Here is a 20,620-nt window from a genome sequence, read left to right as displayed (position 1 = left end):
ATCCATCCATTTCGGTTGCCGGAATGGTGTGCTGAGTGCATTCCCCATCCATCCATTTCGGTTGCCGGAATGGTGTGCTGAGTGCATTCCCCATCCATCCATTTCGGTTGCCGGAATGGTGTGCTGAGTGCATTCCCCATCCATCCATTTCGGTTGCCGGAATGGTGTGCTGAGTGCATTCCCCATCCATCCATTTCGGTTGCCGGAATGGTGTGCTGAGTGCATTCCCCATCCATCCATTTCGGTTGCCGGAATGGTGTGCTGAGTGCATTCCCCATCCATCCATTTCGGTTGCCGGAATGGTGTGCTGAGTGCATTCCCCATCCATCCATTTCGGTTGCCGGAATGGTGTGCTGAGTGCATTCCCCATCCATCCATTTCGGTTGCCGGAATGGTGTGCTGAGTGCATTCCCCATCCATCCATTTCGGTTGCCGGAATGGTGTGCTGAGTGCATTCCCCATCCATCCATTTCGGTTGCCGGAATGGTGTGCTGAGTGCATTCCCCATCCATCCATTTCGGTTGCCGGAATGGTGTGCTGAGTGCATTCCCCATCCATCCATTTCGGTTGCCGGAATGGTGTGCTGAGTGCATTCCCCATCCATCCATTTCGGTTGCCGGAATGGTGTGCTGAGTGCATTCCCCATCCATCCATTTCGGTTGCCGGAATGGTCTGCTTAGTGCATTCCCCATCCATCCATTTCGGTTGCCGGAATGGTGTGCTGAGTGCATTCCCCATCCATCCATTTCGGTTGCCGGAATGGTGTGCTGAGTGCATTCCCCATCCATCCATTTCGGTTGCCGGAATGGTCTGCTTAGTGCATTCCCCATCCATTCCGGCTGCCGGAATGGTGTGCTTAGTGCATTCCCCATCCATTCCGGCTGCCGGAATGGATGGGAAATCTTTTTGTAGAAGTAAATCTCTCCCTACTTGCTTAATCTATACTTTTTATCACCTTTTGGTGGCATATAGTCAACCAGTTAAAGATCACTATGAGCTGAAGTGGGAAGAAGACCTAGAAGTGGAACTGCAAGTGGAGGAATGGTCCTGGATCAGGACACAAGTTGCTAAGAGCTCAATTTGCGTACGCACTAAATTAAACTCATACAAAATACTTTACAGATGGTACTTGGTCCCCACCCGCCTGAAATCCATATTTCCCGATTTCTTTAACCTATGCTGGAGATCCTGCAGACAGGAGGGCTCCTTCCACCATATTTGGTGGTCCTGCCTCAAGGTCGTGGATTTCTGGCAAAGAGTTCACAATATAATCAATAGAGTTACCGCATTGCAACTTCCTCCTGTCCTACCTACTTGCTCTTACGTAGACTAATGCCTGACACTGACACGTACGCAATGGTGCTAAGTGGGCTATAGCAGCGAATTGGAAATAACTTCAACCTCCTTCTCTACCTGAAGTGATAAATATAATTTGGCAGACTTACCATTGTGAACAAATCGCAAGTATCATCAACGACCGTCCCAATAAATTCCGTATCATCTGGAACCCTTGGCTTTCCCTCTATGGAACAGAACAACAGAGACCATCTTACAAGAGTAATTGACGTCACTAATGTCAATTATAGACTGCACGCTGGATACTAAATGTATTCCAAGGTGCTAGACCGCACCCCCCCTCCTCTCTCACTAACACGTTTCTCTCCCTTCCTTGCCCCTACATTTTCCTCCTTCCATTGTCCGCCTCATATTTTCTTCTTGACTCCTCCTCTCCCTTCTATTCTTTTCCCTTTTCCCTCTTTGTTTCTTCACTAACTTTCTACTTGCCGATTGTTCAATGTGATTTTGTCTTTATACTGTAAAAATGTTATAAGAATCCCTAATAAAATGTTTCTAAATAAATATTGTCTTCCCACACTGCATCTGCCAAAATCTGTATGTTGGTGGCTGCCTGTGGTTTGCTGGCGTTAGAATTGTATCCAGATACAAATCTTCCTTAGTAGCCCTACACACGAGGTTGCACACTAAACGCTCCATTTCCACTGCTATTCATTTACTAGCACTTTTCATTTTGCTTGCTAGCGTTGCTCCAAGTAGGTCAAAAGTGTATTGTGCAGGTTTTTTGGCCATCATACTGTTTGCACATTCCACCATCTTTGTGGTTGGCGCATCACTTTGATCAACTATACAGAACCTATTTTTTATTCATCTTTTGTTGCGTTTGTGATGGAATTGTAACTTCAAGTACATGCTGGCTGTGGTGTGTCACCTGTCTTACTTGTACAATAGTTGTATTTGTCTCTTATTGGTCAGCAAATTCCAACATGAGTTCTTGTGACAGGACAGTAGGCTAAGTAATGAAAAAAATTATATAAAATGCATGTAATTAAGCTATTTCACACCTTTTATGTTTCAGTTTCCTGCAACGGTAGAACAATGGCAAGTTATTGTGGAAGAATTTGAGAGGCAATAAAATTTTTCAAACTGTGGCGGTGCCTTTAATGGGAAACATGTTCGAATTCTAAAATAAAATGTATAGTATCTGCACTCTTATTTGGCAAAAAAATAATAATAGTCGCATTCCTTGTACATAAAACAAGTAGAAAATGTATTCATAAGAATTATGATAAAAAGCAAACTTTATGACCACAATATACAACATATTAAAACCAAACCAAGAAAGAGCCTGTAAAAAAAAAAAAAGTTGTTATAGCAAAAAAAGAAACAATAGTCTCTAAAGATAGGTCCTCCTTATGTGCAGAATGAAGTAGTGTCCACACCTAAAAACTCCCAATTTTCCAGTATTCTAAGCAGTCTGAATGATTCACAGGTGTTGGTAACTATGTATGTCGTTACTCACGAATATTGTTGTGTTCAATAGAACAACCAACCAATAAATCCTCAGTACTTATAAGTATTGAATGCGTCCCGAGCAGATGTATTAGGCAGCTGAACAGTACTGAATTTTCAGGAGCTCCAAAGTGTCCAATATTGCATTTTGTCATGTGTGAGCAAGGGATCTTCTCCAATCAAGGATAGGAGATATCCTTCTGATGAAAGTGTATATAGCACTGAAACCAGCCAAGGTCCATATGCCTGGTTATTGATTTGAATATAAATATTATTTTTGATTGGAGAGGATCCCTTGCTGTTGTGCAATGCAGATTGCACAACGATGTATTGAATCCTTACACGCAACACAATCTGTCTACAGAAAGGCTGATATTTAATTATAGACTGTCACGAGCTAGGCGTGTTGAAAATGCGTTTGTAAATCTCCGTTACAGATTCGGAGTTTTTCATTCTGCTAAAACGTAAAACCCCCTGTGTATGCAGTTCACATATGTAATGAGGACAACAATATAGAGGATACAGACGTTGTTGGCTTGATACCTCTAAACAGGGAGGCAGCCTTCAATATTTTAAAGGGGGGGGGGGGGTGTGCCATGGCAGAATGATTTTGTGTGGAAACTTTATTGTTATGTATTTATACTTTAATAAACCTGTTACACAGCAACGGCAAAATATACTTTACTGACCGTATCACTAGGAGATAAGTCATCTGCTTGGACCACATCAGTAGGAGAACTACTGTCCGTATCCAGGCTGCCGTGTAATTTGCAGAGATTCAACAAGAGAGACCACAACATAAAGTTATTATGAGCAGTGTAGAAGGTGAGCAATTTGGCTCTTGGTGTTCGAAAAGAACTTTAACTTTATTAAAGATATAGAAGTTAAATGCTAAAAAAAAAAACCTTTTCTCGTAGATACCATCGTCGTATCCGACGAAAGTTCTGAGGGAGAAAAGAATGTTGGTAGTCCTTTGCAGGGTGTGATAAAGAAGATGGGAAAGCTTGACAAATATTTTAAAGAATTAAGGGCAAATATCAGTGGGAAAAAAATAAAAAAAGTTGAAAAGTTTTTTTCAGAAGCTTATTCCACAAAGCACTAGCCGCTTTCATCATTAAAAAGTCTAATGTTCTAATAATAATATAAATATGTTGAAACTTTATTTTTCAATTGTTCATTTTTTTCTACAGAATTCAACAATAAATCTGTTGGATGTACAATGTGTAATTTATTCTGTGTATTTTACAAGTATATGCATTAACAAGTAAATAAAGGTTCAATTTATAAAACATGTTCAATGTACATGTAAAGGGTTTCGGAACACAGATGTACTAATATGCAACCAGACATATATAAAATACACATCTATACACAAGTATAGGAAACACAAAAACGTGCTATATACAAAATTTTTATATATATATATATATATATATATATATATATATATATATATATATATATATATATATATATATATACATACACACATACATACATACATACACACATACATACACACACATACATATATATATATACACCCATACACACAATCGACACTTTGGAACGTCTTTCGACTATACACACTTACCTGACCTCAGACTGAACGATCGTATGTTGGCTGGTTTGCCAGATTTACAAAGCTTAATATAATGGAAGCCCCTGCACACAGAACCAAATGCAGCCTCTTTATCCTTTTGGCACAAATCCCCTTTCTGTGCTCAAAGTACTGATACATGCAAAATTAAAAGGAACAAGATGGCGCTATTGGTACACTCTAAAGCACAAGTCCATAAAAAGTCTCAAATAAAAAAGTCAATGCTGATAAGGTTTTCCACTTTACTTCCAATTCACTTATTTCTCATATCAGTCCATTGAATATGAAACGAAAAAAACATCCAGAAATAGGGTCTTAGAATAACTTTGATAAAAGCTTTTAACAGTTGCACTCTTTATGGTTCCCCTAATCACCGGTGGAGTATACCATATAACATCCCGTGTTGAAAACTGGAAGTTTGAATAAATAAAATGTACACTTACACTCAAAACGGATGAACAACTCCAGTTAGTGACTTTTTTCTTAAAGTTGCAGTTTTAGTGTACACCGTTCCAATTTAGAAAAAGGAAGAAAATTCCTCATGTGTAAAAACGTAGATACATTTATTTCAACAACGGGCGCACATCCCGATAAAACAATAAAAAACATCTACTGTACAATCCACGACTCTCTTGTGAAGGTGGACTCTTACCCTCACTCAGAGATAAAATGGGCCCGTAAGGAGATGTTTTCTGTCCGGGTCCGGATCACTGGCTCTATCACTCACAGATCCCGCTGTTCCTGGGTAGAGGGTTCCCTTTCACGTTCTGCTTATGTCACCTCCTCCTTGCCAACGCGTTTTGAATACCAAATCTTTATCAAGGCATGGTAGGCAGACATTCCCACGATCTTAAATAGTGTTCTCTTATTTGATAATCCATACAATCGCCGCTTCTCACATAGCGGTTTGGTCATATAATATAAGGATACCAATGGTCTTATAAACAGCTCTTATGTACATGAATAATAAAAAATACAGACCAAATATAAAAAAATATACAAGCCAAATATAAAAAATAAAAAAAAAATATAAAAAATAAAAAAATAAATAAAAAAATTTCTTTACATTTGTAAAAACATTTAAATAATATCTGCTATGAATATAAATTTGTATCCTAACACTCAGAATTCCTTTTCATATCCCTCTTTAAGAAATGGGCTTAAAATACCACAAAGTCTATTAACAAACTTCTAAAACTACCATATATGTCTGGATATTGACCATTAAAGTCTCCAGGTTTTATACCTTTTCATTAACCCCTTCCATCCTCATTCTTCTAAGAACCATTTGACTTCAAAGTCTTTGTTCAGACCTTTCGGGGCTAAAGTGACCATGGAGTAAATCATCTTCATTTCACACCTAGCCAGGTCTGCTTTAGAATCTTTTTTTCTCCAATCACCAATAATTTTTTTAATCCCACAAAAAAATTTGATAGCACTCACATTGCATCCATGTATTTCTTTAAAATGAGCAGACAGGGAATGTTGTTCATATCCCTTCCTGATGTTCCTAACATGCTCTCCCCATCTTTCTTTTAGCTTTCTCCCCGTCCTCCCTATATACTGGATCCCACAGGTGCATTCCACTAAGTACACACAGTTCTTAGTATTACAGGTTATCATTTCCTCAATTCTATGTATATATCCATTTGAATGGGATTGAACTTCTAACATTTTGGCAGAATGACATTTAATGTTTCTACAAACCAAACAGGTTCCACATCTAAAAAAAACTTTTATATTTTTTACGTTCTCAGTTGGTTTGGTAATGACACTTCTAACTAGCATATTCTTCAGACAGGGGGCTTTCCTGTAAATAAAACGGGGTTTTTCCTTTATATGTTGATTTAAATCCACATCACCCCGTAATATGGACCAATGTTTATTTATAATTTTCTCTACCTCTCTATAATTTGTATTGTACTGGGTGATAAATGGTATCATTGTATTGAAACCCTTGTCTTCCATTTTATCTTCTGATCTTTTACCCTCTTCTCTATTCCTAGGAATGAGGAGATTTCCCCGCTCCATACCTAGTACTTGCTCAATGGTGGTATCCAACGTATTCCCTTTATACCCCTTTTCCAAAAACTGACACTTTAAGGCTTGTGTTTGTGTTTTAAAAACTTCCACCTCTGTGCAATTACGTCTGAGTCTTTGAAATTGCCCCACGGGGATGTTATTAAGCCATTTGTAATAGTGGCCACTATTTATGGGAATGAATGAATTCGAATCCGTAGGTTTACTATAATTTTTCGTGAACAATTGTCCTTCCTGGATGTAAATATTTAAATCCAGAAAGTTCACCTCTTTTTTACTTGTCTCAAAAGTCAATTTAATATTAAGGGAGTTTTCGTTTAATCTTTGACAAAAATCAGCAAGGGAGGATTCCCCACCCTTCCAGATAAATAAAATATCATCAAAGAAACGATGCCAGGAAACCAGATTCGCCACCAGCTGGGGGTCATTCCAAATGTGGGTCTCCTCCCACCACCCCATAAACATGTTAGCATAGCTGGGGGCGAATCTGGTTCCCATGGCCGTTCCTCTCAATTGCAGGTAAAACTTTCCAGAATAACAGAAAAAATTATTTCTAAGAATGAATTCAATCCCTTCTTTTATAAACTCCTGTTCATTCCTACTCTTATGAGAGCGGTTAAGGAAATAATCCACTGCCTCCAATCCCTTAGTATGTTCAATGATCGTATATAACAAACTTACATCCGCAGTTACCAAAATGTACGTTTCTTGCCACTCTATGTTATTCAACTTATTTAAAATATCTAGTGTATCTTTTAAATAGGACCGAATGGAATTCATAAAAAATTGGAGATGATAGTCAAGGACCTGGGACAGATTCGATGTAATAGAATTTGTACCCGCTACTATAGGCCTCCCCGGTGGACATATAGGATCTTTGTGGATCTTGGGGAGCGTGTATAGGACCGGGACAGATGGATTTTTAATTACAATGAAATCAAGAACTTCCTCAGACAGCACCTTATTTTCATGATGTTTATCCAGAAATACCTTTTAAAGGGGAAGGGGAAGGGGTTAATGAAAAGGTATAAAACCTGGAGACTTTAATGGTCAATATCCAGACATATATGGTAGTTTTAGAAGTTTGTTAATAGACTTTGTGGTATTTTAAGCCCATTTCTTAAAGAGGGATATGAAAAGGAATTCTGAGTGTTAGAATATAAATTTATATTCATAGCAGATATTATTTAAATGTTTTTACAAATGTAAAGAAATTTTTTTTTTTATTTTTTTTATATATTTTTTTTATTTTTTATATTTGGCTTGTATATTTTTTTATATTTGGTCTGTATTTTTTATTATTCATGTACATAAGAGCTGTTTATAAGACCATTGGTATCCTTATATTATATGACCAAACCGCTATGTGAGAAGCGGCGATTGTATGGATTATCAATTAAGAGAACACTATTTAAGATCGTGGGAATGTCTGCCTACCATGCCTTGATAAAGATTTGGTATTCGAAATGCGTTGGCAAGGAGGAGGTGACGTAAGCAGAACGTGAAAGGGAACTCCCCTCTACCCAGGAACAGCGGGATCTGTGAGTGATAGAGCCGGTGATCCGGACCCGGACAGAAAACATCTCCTTACGGGCCCGTTTTATCTCTGAGTGAGGGTAAGAGTCCACCTTCACAAGAGAGTCGTGGATTGTACAGTAGATGTTTTTTATTGTTTTATCGGGATGTGCGCCCGTTGTTGAAATAAATGTATCTACGTTTTTACACATGAGGAATTTTCTTCCTTTTTCTATATTAGTACGGTGTACACTAAAACTGCAACTTTAAGAAAAAAGTCACTAACTGGACTTGTTCATCCGTTTTGAGTGTAAGTGTACATTTTATTTATTCAAACTTCCAGTTTTCAACACGGGGTGTTGCATGTTATATGGTATACTCCACCGGTGATTAGGAGAACCATAAAGAGTGCAACTGTTAAAAGCTTTTATCAAAGTTATTCTAAGACTCTATTTCTGGATGTTTTTTTCGTTTCATATTCAATGGACTGATATGAGAAACAAGTGAATTGGAAGTAAAGTGGAAAACCTCATCAGCATTGACTTTTTTATATGAGACTTTTTATGGTTTGCCAGATTATTGGACGAAAATGCTCCAGTGTGTACCCTGCCTAAGTCATAATAAATATCAAAAGATATATTATTTATAGAAAGGAAATTGGTAACTTGGATTTCTAATCTCATGGTAAAATAAATACACTGTTACAAAATGTTAAATTCAATTTCTGTCACAGTTCTAAAACAATCTGACTATAATAATTGGCATTCCAGACTGCATAACAAAAGAATATGTGGGTTTAGCTTGCCTCCACGGAAATAGTGTATGGAACTAATAAACTTTTAATGATTCATATTTGAAGATTTAATAGCCATATTTCAATTACAGACTGCGTAAATATTGAAGTATTTAGATGTGCATTTGACATAAACTAACCTAGTTTTTTTTAAAAAAAAAAAAAACTTCTATCATTTTGCACATCATCTACTTCTATTGTAAATATTTAGCTTGCTTTTATTAATTAATTATAATTTTGTGTAATGTTAAATAAGAAATGTATGGTGTATGAATTATTCGAATAATAATCTCGCTGTACATAGAAGATGATGCTATTTCGTTTTCCTCAATTTTTTTGTGTTTTCTGGGGTCCTTTTTGCCCAGAGTGGCACTTTGTTATTCCCTTTCATTGTTTTATCAAAACAAAACACATTGTATGTCCAGCTGAGCCTTATTTTGGACTTGACATGTATACGTATTGGTAGCAGTATGCTGCCCACTTGTAGTATTCACTGTTTTGGCAGGATCTCATTTGTGCCCACTGCCATGAGGTAATAGGAAGAAAGCAAATTTATTTCATGCTTGCTGTAATTTTTCTTATCCTCAATTGGAGCATAGAGATACACAAATGGCTTCCTGTCACATTATACAAATAATATGTAATGAAAACTAGTATGGTGAGTCTAGTTTTTAACATTCATTTACCTGTCCTTTGCATGGTGGAGACATTTAATCCATTTATGTCCAATACCAATTTCATGTCCAGAAAAAGTACATTACAATAAGCAAAATGAATACTTCGTCATATGCTAGCCTACGGCAGAGCTTTAAACTGTCTATGTAAGAGACAAAAGAGCACATGTAAGTGACAGCAAAAGAAGAGGGTGGGAAAAAGAATGTAAGAAAACATGAATCTGACAGAATAAAATAAAAGAAAGAGTTTTAAATAAGAGGATTGGGGTGGCCTGTATGTATCCTCGGCATCATAGTCCTGCACCTTTCAGTGCTGGGGAGGATACAATTAATAAAATGGAAAATTAGAGCTCCAACTTTATGAAAAGCAATTAGCACATGCACTGATCTATGTATTTAGAGGATATCCGTGTTTCAGGGCTGCCCAAAAATCATGTTTGATGGCAGAGCTGACGCCTCCCTGCCCCGAGTTGGCGTATGCACCATGAAGCCCATTTTCCACTCTACAGTGCATGCAGAACTGGTTTCCCCTCGCACCGTCTACGGTGGTTAAGTAAATATTCTAGACACTTTGTTCATTAAATTGTGACATTGGAGAATGCACTGTTGCCGGTGGTAGTCACATTCCCTACACTGAATAACACGACTACAATAAATTAGATGCAAAATTAACGATATTTCATTTTTACACACAATTATTTACCCGACCAAATAAATTAAGACATTACTAAAATAATGACATTACAACAAATACTGCCTCACAAATTCGACATATTTAATCACGACACATTCTAAAAACCTATATAAAACATACCTACACAAAAAAAAGGGATAGAAACAAAATACCTAATAAAACAAATGACCTTAATAATCACGATCATAGGAAAATAACTACATAAATATCGAAATAGATCTGAACACGATCAACTAAGGGAACAATCCTGAATAATATCTACTAACAAAAATATCGACCTACCTAATTTCGAATCATACCGTGAAGTCTTTGGACACGAAGAATCATCAGCTTTCTCAGTTTCCTCTGTGCGAGGTATTTACATTTAACCGTTAAAGCTGGAATGTTCTCACATGTCCTGCCACAAAGCTAAAAAATAATATTTAACCATTTTTAATATCTGTTATCAGCTAAGAGAAGAAAAATTTTTGCTTTGGAAGTACCTGAGCATGTAAGTCATGAAGACACTGTTATTGATTTGGAGAATGTGTCCACGGAAGTCCATCCAGCAGAAGATTTATATACAGTGGAAATGGAAGCCCAGGAAGCAACAATAGAGGTTGAGAATGCCACTCCACCTGAATCTGACCAAGCCACAATTCAGTTTCAGGACACCATTCAATCTAAAGAGGTGGACCATGGTATGATTGAGGTCACGGACACAACAGAAGAAACCGCAGAATGGGTGAATAGACCCCCATCAGATGCTGAAGTTCCTAACATGTCACCTGAAGCAACCCAGCGTGAGGAAGAAGGCTGTGACTATGCAATTTCACAGGATCAAGCCCCTCATTCCTTGGTGATTCGTATGCTTTTGGACAACCGGAGACAAATTTTGTCCAATCAAAATCAGTTTCCCCAAACACTTTTGAACCAGGGAGTGCGTCAAATGGAACATTCCACAGCACTCGGGAACATCCAAATGTCACAGCATCAAACGTGGGCAACTGTGAATGAAATGTGGATAACGCAGCAACAGGCGGCTGCAGCGAGCATTGCAGTTTCCACCAGTCTGCAACTCCTGGTAAATGACATGATGAGAAAAAATGTCCCCGAAAGTGCTGCAACCCATTCCCAACCTGCTTGGGTACCAACCTCGGAAACATCTACGCAAACAGATGAAACAGAAAGTGCCCGATAAACAATTTCCATCGAAGAACCGCCTCATTGTTGATTTATCGCCTGCCCTGCGCCACTGCAGCACATCAGGTAACTCAAATTGTCAAGCCACAAATATCTGTTTCCCTGGCTCCATCTTCTCTTTTCCTGTCCGGTCTACTTGTAATTTTTTTCGCAATATATATTCTGTGACTCTTCCAACCCTACCTGGACTACCGCAGCTCTTTTATCTTTTATGACTCTGTAATTAACTTGATGTTTTATTGCTTGTTGTTTTTTTTTTTGTTTTTTTTTATGGTGGGTAGTCTAATCAATTGGCAGACATTGTAAAATTAACAAAAGAATGTGTACTCCAGAGAATTGTAAGATTACCTCTTAAACTCTGAAGATATACAATGAATAAATGTAAATGAAACCGCATTTTGTATTTCTCACCCAAAAAAGAAAAACAAAAAATTGTAATCATTTGCTCTACTCCTTTTTTTTTATTGTTTATTTCAGTGCTAATTTTTATAATTGTTCATAGTTAAAATATTATTTGTAAAAGTTGTTACAAAACATGTGATGTCCAAATTTTATTTCTTTCTTTCAACAGATGGTACAAAGTCAGTCTCGCCATAGAAGCAAAATTTTCATTGAATATCTTCACAAAGAAAACATGCACTAACTGAAATTAAAAGACAGTAACTGAAATTGTTGATCATCCTACAAAGCTTTATCAACTATTTGAACACATTCTCCCTTATTTTTTCAACAAAATCATTGGACATTATTCTTGTCTGAAAATAATCAGATATATACTGTATATTTCAAACAGTGTTTATTCATCTTATATTGTTAATGATTATTTTTTAAATAAAAATGTGTTGTTTTTCAAATTACAATGTCTGAAGTAATTCTAATAAAATTTTGCTATGCAATTAATTTAAAATCACAAGTGTTTAAAGGGGTCTATAGATAATGTGGTTGGAGTGAATATTGACACCCATATTACACTATACGTCAATTTTGGGTTAATTTAATGGTTACGTTTTAAATTTGTATAATATACTAATTAAATGTTCAAATTAAATTTGTAATAACACTTAACTCTATATTTTACACTACCTAAAAGGATTTTAGAGCTTAAGTTGCTAAACAGTCACTTTATAACTGTAGTCTGTATCACAAACTGTATAGGCTACATAGTAATACAATTGAAACTGTAGAAATCCTATAGTGGGCACTGCACGAGCGATAATTACTTGCAATCATTATATTTTTGTATTAAAACCTGTCCAAAAGAACAATAATACACACTATATAACATTGAATGTACCATTCATTAACTTAACATAACGTAGTCAGTAACCCACCAGAGTTATAAATGTGTCTTTTAGTATGAAATTAAAAAATATAAAGTGTGAAATAATAATAACTTAAAATACAATGTTAAATTTGCTGTAGAAAGTACATTTATTACATATGGAATAACATTTTATTACAAATATGTATGGCATCTCTTTCAACACTTACATTTATTAGACTAATTCCTCACATTTTTTTTACTAAATTCCTATTGTCTGTGGCTTACAGTGTACATTTATAAACAAATAGAAAACCTTTCGCCAAATTTACAAGGTAATAAAGTTCACTGGACAACATTAAACCTACTGTTTTTAAAAATGTCAATATTAATAAATTAACAATAAATTAGCACATATACAAAAGAATGTGTCTGTGCAATGCTTACCTGAGAAAATGAACTAGGTTTTAAATAATAAATAAATGGTTGTATGTAAAACAGTTAAAAATGGATGAGCATATAATGCTATAAAACAATTTTTATTAACAATATTTATTCTTTAAAATATATACTTTACATGGTATACATAAATTTTGCTTTAATTTACATCTCAATTAATATAAACATACACATTTTGACATCATAAACGGCAGCAGTTACACTAAAATATTGGTTAATAATGTCAGTTCCGACAAGAATAAAAGATTAAGGTCTAATTTAATACCGCTTATGAACACAATAAAACATCTGACCTATTATTGGTATTCAAAACATACTAACTGCCGTAATGCTTGGTGAGTATGACATGTAGTAATAACAAGCATGGTCGGGAAAATCAGATATGTTCATCTAAATTCAAAGTTATGTTAAACTATTATGGCCCTAACATCTTTGATTGTCAATAATAAACTGAATATGTTAAAGATACAGCGACTATAATGTTTCATGAAGCTAATATATCATGTAGTAATTGGGTACATATGGAAATACATAACTATTAATGATATCGATTGCACTCTGACCATTTTCATACACCTTTTTTGGCGTGAGTAAATGGACTTTTTATTTTTAGTAATAGATTATCAATTTGGGTTTGTTTTCCAAAGTAATGTGTAGGGTTTATATCTCAGTAATGATTTTTGATGTAGACATTAATGTTCTGTCGTTAATATAGGATGTAGGAATATATTTAGTAGTAATTACGGTTTTGTAGTTATTTCAGAGTCATTTTTATTTTGGTAGTCATTTATGTAAAGTAGGTAATATTTATTGTCGGTTATGTTTTGGTAGTGATTTTTATATTTTTAGTTAATATTTCTCAGTAGGTATTTCTTGTGTAGACATGTAGCACTTTCGTTCACCTTTATTGTAGTCATTTATGCTATCGTTATTTAAAATTAGTAGGGATTTCATGTATGCCCATTATATTATGTGGAGGCATAACTCGCGTCTGTTTTACATCGCACCTATTATGAGCTGACGCTATAATGCACTCGGAGGCATTCTCGTGTAGTTCTCCTGGTTGTCGTTATTTTTATTAATTCGTACCCAACCCACTGTTGCTACCTTTTGTTTGTTCCAGTTGTTTGCTTGATCACCATAGCTCCATTTGTTTGTTTAGTCACCATCAAAACCTACAGAAGATGGCTAAGAAGAGTTCTTACAGCATTAGGGTTGGTTGCAATTGTTAACTTGGCCCTTTCTAGTCATTGTGTTTAGAGGATACCCTGTGTTCTAAGTCTTCAAAAAATCTTCACACCATCATGTGCCCTAAACACCTCTGTGGATCTCAATTCAATATTTTGGTGATTATCGAATAAAGGTTGACAATGTAGCTGTAAAAATCCCCTACTCCAATGGGTCATGATCTTTGTCTCACCTTTTGCTGACTAGACCTAGTTTGACAGCTGATTAAGGGTGGATTGTAGAGGTATAGTTGTGCACTTCTTGGACACTCAATACTTACACTAGAGCCAATGGCACCAGGGTGGCTAGGTAAAGCCCTTATTCTTTTTGGTGATAGGACTGCTTGTCTGTAATATTGACAGGGACCATGGTTTTTGTTTTTTCTTCTCTCACCAACCCCACTCTACTACTCTGGATCTGGATCTGGATTTCACAATTAACTATAGCAATCATAGTAACCCGATCAAAGGTATCATGACTAATGGTAATAATCACTACATATTTGATCATTGTCTCAATAAGAATTATTTAAAATATTTTTATTATGTAAAACTGTTACTAGAAGAAGCCATTTTCATTTCATTTGCATAACTCTATTTTGATTAAAGAGTAAAGCAGAAGTTAATTTTGGAGCAAACATGGCTGTACCTATCTGAATAGAAAACAAGTGAATGCACTTTATCAGGTCTGTGATACTGCACTTATCTGTACATCTCTTTAATGCAACCCCCTTCAATTCATTTTGACTACTTAGACTAGATGCCTTGAAGAGCCATTCCACCAATTAAACTAATGTTAGGCACATTTTTCTTTTAAATCCAATAGATGCTTTTGGAAAGCATTGTATAGCACTGTATAGTGATTTTTGAGAGCTTTAAAAATATACAAGAAGCCTCTAAAACCCTGGACATAAAACCTAAGGTCAAGCCCTTATTATACTTACTGTTATAATGTTTGTACTGCTTTGCAATTAGAAATGAATTAGTATCTATTCAAACGGTGTCACAGGAGCAATATAAATTTGTGCAATTTTCTTTTTGATAGGATAAAAAAGAGGACCAACCCTCCATCATTCTTGGTGTAACTCTTCAAGGAATGCATATTTATCAGGTAATACATTCATTGTTTCAAGGTCCCACTGAAAACTCCTGGAGTACTGATTTGCCTCTCCCAGGAGCAGGTCCATTGTCAGGACTAGCAGACAGAAACACACTTCTCTTGGCCAATGAGCTTTTCCTGGGAGAAAGAGTGGTGGTGGATGATTTTGTGGCTAAATGGATTGAGTAGAAAGAGTAAAATTGTAGGAGTTGTAATCTGTGATCGCAACTGTAGAATGGTTGGGTGGGTAGAAATACAGATGTTACAGAGATTATTGGCAGGATAATAGACATTAAATAAATAATATTAGATAGATGATAGAAAAATATATAGATGACATATACTAGACACATAATAGAGAGATATAAGATATAGATATTAAATGGATAGATATTAAATAGGTTGATATTAGACATTACATTGTGTGGGTAGACAGATGGGTGGCTAATTAGAGGACTGTGTTGCAGACATAGGAGCTAACTTTTAAAAATGATTGGGGGTACTCTTGTTTACCCACCATCCCAACCCCTAAAAAATGGCATGTATAGACATGGCTAGTCGCAGTGGCAACACCCATAACACACTCAGCGCTGGCTGCAAACCAATGTTATGAGAGGGAGAAAGGACTAATTGCATCATGAAGCGCGATGAGTGGTAACAGGTGTAGAGACTTTTATATGCAAAGTCTCATTGGAGATATATAATTTATACACAGTGGTCTAAGTGGCAATTTAGAAGTGGTGGTATAGAAAATATAAGTGAATAGAAGTTGATAGTTTTGCAATCAAAGCAGTAGGAAAGGTGGCGGTATGGCATGCCGACATATAGCAGCCCACTTCATCCACTGTGTATATGTGTGTATATTTATTTATCCATAGATACACTGAGCAGCCACAACATTAAAACTACTGACAAGCGAATTGAATAGCATTGATTATCTCATTACAATGACACCTGTCAAGGGGTGGTGTGAGTGGATCATCATCAACCTTTATTTAGCAGCAGATTACGTAGCGCTTTATAATTGGGAACAAGCAGTAATAAAACAATACTGGGTAATACATACATACAGAGAGGTAAGAGGGCCCTGCATGCAAGCTTACAATCTATGGGACAATGGTATGATATACAAGAGGAAGTTCTACATCCTATTGAATATTTGTCCAGCTAGAATGCAAAGGTTACAATGTATTTAGTGGCTGTATGCTCAGTCACACAAATATGTTGGTCAGAGGGTTGTCGTCTTGCGTAAGCTGTGTAATGGGTGGTAATAAGGTAACCTAGGGAGATTAAGAGGGTGTTTGAGGAATATTATAAGCTTGTCTGAAGAGGTGGGTTTTCAGAGAACGCTTCAAGGTTTGAAGACTAGAGAAAAGTCTTGTGGTGCGAGGGAGTGAATTCCATAAAGTGGGTGCAGCCCGAAAAAAGTCCTGTAACCGAGAATGGGAGGAAGTCATGAGAGTGGAAGAGAGACGTAGATCTTGTGCAGAATGGAGGTGTCGAGTTGGGAGATATTTTGAGACAAGTGAGGAGATGTATGTCAGTGCAATTTTGTTGATGGCCTTGTATGTTAGTAGAAGAATTTTATATTGCATTCGTTGAAAAATTGGCAACAAATATAGAGACTGACAGAGTGATTCAGCAGACGAAAAATGATTTGCAAGGAAAATCAATCTAGCCTCTGCGTGCAAAATACATTGTAGCGGCTCGAGTCTGATTTTGGGAAGACCAGTAAAGAGGGTATTGCAATAGTCGATGCGGGAAATAAGTGCATGAATTAAGGTTTTTGCAGTGTCTTGTGTGAGATATGTACATATTCTGGAACCTTTTTTTATATGTATACAGCATGATGTATATATAGAGTTCATGTGGTGAAGAAAAGATAGTTACGAGTCAAGGATTACACCTAGGCAGCGAGCTTGTGGGGTGAGACTTATGGTCATGTTGTCAACAGAAATAGAAATATCAGGCAGGAAGCTTCTTTTGTTGGGTAGGAATATTATTAATTCTCTTTTTGAAAGATTGAGCTTGATTTGGCGAGAGGACATCCAAGATGAAATGGCAGAAAGAGTGTCAGTAACGCGAGACAACACAGATGGTGAGAGATCAGGAGAAGATAGCTAGTATTTGATGATACTGAAATCAAAAGGATCTTATTAGTTTTCCAAGAGAAGTGATGTAGATAAAGAATAGCAGAGGACCTTGTGGTACTCCAACTGATAAAGGAAGCGGAGTGGAGGTTGTTTCAGAGAAATTAAGACTGAAAGAGCGATTAGAGAAGTAAGATGAGACCCAGGATAGGACAGTGTCTTAAAGACTTAAGGATTGTAGCGTCTGTATGAGGAGAGAGTGGTCAACAGTGTCGAATGCAGCAGAGAGATCCAGGAGAATCAGAAAAGAGTAATCACCTTTAGTTTTAGCTGTGATCAGATCATTGACAACCTTGGTTAGCGCAGGCTCTGTGGAGTGCTGATTAGCTGGATCACTTATAAATAACTTATTGTATAAATATATTTAAATTATTAGCACAGTGCGCTAATTTATATAATTGCAAATGTACTGATTTTATTATATTCTATTGTATTTCTGTATAGGAAATGCATTCATTTCTGAGGTATTAATTTGTAACTAACTTCTGAGACAGTATGTCATGATTTGGTTTTGTTACTTTGCTAGAGGAAACTCCAATTAGGCTAATTCGATTTTTTTTATCTGTGAGTAACCAACACTTGAATGCCCAGCTAGAGGTCATTACCTGTTGTCCCTTATTATTAAAGACAGGAAGCAGTCTGCATAATGTAGACTCAGGATACAAGTATTAATATATAAAAGATTAGTGTAAATTTTGTTAACTTTTCATTGCATTTAAAATCCAAGTTTAAAGAACATCTCACATCCTGATGTTAATCCTTGAATGAAATTTTTCGGAATTAGGGGAACTGGGAAGCCTCCGGTTTGCTTATCGGGAGGTGCCGGTTTCTTTGAACTAGTATATGGACGCAGAGTCTGTGGACCTCTTGACCTGTTCCAGGAGTCTTGGGAAGGGGAGCTACCCACCCAGGATGTCTCTGTGGTGGAGTATCTGTTAATGCTCAGAGACAATATATATATATATATATGTCTCTGAGCATTAACAGATACTCCACCACAGAGACATCCTGGGTGGGTAGCTCCGAGACATTATTTATATATATATATATATATATATATATATATAGTATGTATGTTCTGGCATGCAGTGGTGGAGTGCAGCATTTATTTATGTATGTTTTGGCAGGCAGTGGTGCAGTGCAGCATGTATGTTCTGGCACGCAGTGGTGGGGTGCAGTATGTATGTTCTGCCAGGCAGTGGTGGTGTGCAGCATGTATGTATGCATGTTCTGCCAGGCAGTGGTGGTGTGCAGCATGTATGTATGCATGTTCTGGTGGCAGTGGTGGGGTACAGTATGTATGTATGTATGTATCTATGTTCTGGCAGGCAGTGGTGGGGTGCAGTATGTATGTATGTATGTTCTGGCAGGCAGTGGTGGGGTGCAGTATATATGTTCTGACAGGCAGTGGTGGTGTGCAGCAAGTATGTATGTATGTTCTGGCGGCAGTAAAGGGTTGCAGCATGTATGTATGTATGTATGTATTTTTGGGCAGGCAGTGGTGGTGTGCAGCAAGTATGTATGTATGTTTTGTCATGCAGTGGTGCGGTGCAGTATGTATGTTCTGGCACGCAGTGGTGGGGTGCAGTATGTATGTTCTGGCAGGCAGTGGTGGGGTACAGCATGTATGTATGTATGTTCTGGCGGCAGTGGTGGGTTGCAGCATGTATGTATGTATGTATTTTTGGGCAGGCAGTGGTGGTGTGCAGCAAGTATGTATGTATGTTCTGGCGGCAGTGGTGGGGTGCAGTATGTATTTATGTATGTATGTTCTGGCACGCAGTGGTGGGGTGCAGTGTGTATGTTCTGGCAGGCAGTAGTGGGGTGCAGTATGTATGTTCTGGCAGGCAGTGGTGGGGTGCAGTATGTATGTTCTGGCAGGCAGTGGTGGGGTGCAGCATGTATTTATGTATGTATGTATGTTCTGGCAGGCAGTGGTGGGGTGCAGTATGTATGTTCTGGCAGGCAGTGGTGGGGTGCAGTATGTATGTTCTGGCAGGCAGTGGTGGGGTGCAGCATGTATTTATGTATGTATGTATGTTCTGGCAGGCAGTGGTGGGGTGCAGTATGTATGTTCTGGCAGGCAGTGGTGGGGTGCAGCATGTATGTATGTATGTATGTATGTTCTGGCGGCAGTGGTGGGTTGCAGCATGTATGTATGTATTTTTATGGCAGGCAGTGGTGGTGTGTAGCAAGTATGTATGTATGTATGTATGTATGTTCTGGCGGCACTGGTGGGGTGCAGTATATATGTTCTGACAGGCAGTTGTGGGTTGCAGCATGTATATATATGTATTTTTTGGCAGGCAGTGGTGGGGTGCAGCATGTATTTATGTTCTGGCAGGCAGTGGTGGGGTGCAGCATGTATGTATGTATGTTCTGGCAGGCAGTGGTGGGGTGCAGCATGTATGTTCTGGCGGCAGTGGTGGGGTGCAGTATGTATGTTCTGCCAGGCAGTGGTGGAGTGCAGCATTTATTTATGTATGTTTTGTCAGGCAGTGGTGCAGTGCAGCATGTATGTTCTGGCACGCAGTGGTGGGGTGCAGTATGTATGTTCTGCCAGGCAGTGGTGGTGTGCAGCATGTATGTATGCATGTTCTGCCAGGCAGTGGTGGTGTGCAGCATGTATGTATGCATGTTCTGGTGGCAGTGGTGGGGTGCAGTATGTATGTATGTATGTTCTGGCAGGCAGTGGTGGGGTGCAGTATGTATGTATGTATGTTCTGGCAGGCAGTGGTGGGGTGCAGTATGTATGTTCTGGCAGGCAGTGGTGGGGTGCCGTATGTATGTTCTGGCAGGCAGTGGTGGGGTGCAGTATGTATGTTCTGCCAGGCAGTGGTGGTGTGCAGCATGTATGTATGCATGTTCTGCCAGGCAGTGGTGGTGTGCAGCATGTATGTATGCATGTTCTGGTGGCAGTGGTGGGGTGCAGTATGTATGTATGTATGTTCTGGCAGGCAGTGGTGGGGTGCAGTATGTATGTATGTATGTTCTGGCAGGCAGTGGTGGGGTGCAGTATGTATGTTCTGGCAGGCAGTGGTGGGGTGCCGTATGTATGTTCTGGCAGGCAGTGGTGGGGTGCAGCATGTATGTTCTGGCAGGCAGTGGTGGGGTGCTGT

The 20,620-nt window shown here is 37.8% G+C and overlaps 1 protein-coding gene across 3 annotated transcripts in view; it reads left to right on the top strand.

Moving 5' to 3' along the window:
- The window catches only part of FRMD1 (FERM domain containing 1), a 139,798-nt gene that overhangs the window by 57,844 nt on the left and 61,334 nt on the right, over window positions 1-20,620 (top strand). For 2 of the 3 annotated variants that reach the window (XM_075203446.1, XM_075203447.1), the window contains exon 8: window positions 15,298-15,363. The exons of the other annotated variant lie outside the window; for it this stretch is intronic. In XM_075203446.1, the coding sequence (XP_075059547.1) occupies window positions 15,298-15,363 (66 nt within the window). The remainder of the gene's footprint in view (window positions 1-15,297; window positions 15,364-20,620) is intronic. 3 annotated transcript variants of the gene reach the window in all.

The sequence above is a fragment of the Mixophyes fleayi genome, chromosome 3, assembly GCF_038048845.1.
Source record: "Mixophyes fleayi isolate aMixFle1 chromosome 3, aMixFle1.hap1, whole genome shotgun sequence".
Taxonomy (NCBI): domain Eukaryota; kingdom Metazoa; phylum Chordata; class Amphibia; order Anura; family Limnodynastidae; genus Mixophyes; species Mixophyes fleayi.
Note: the sequence above shows the minus strand (reverse complement) of the source record. Positions and strands in the feature narration are given on the sequence as shown.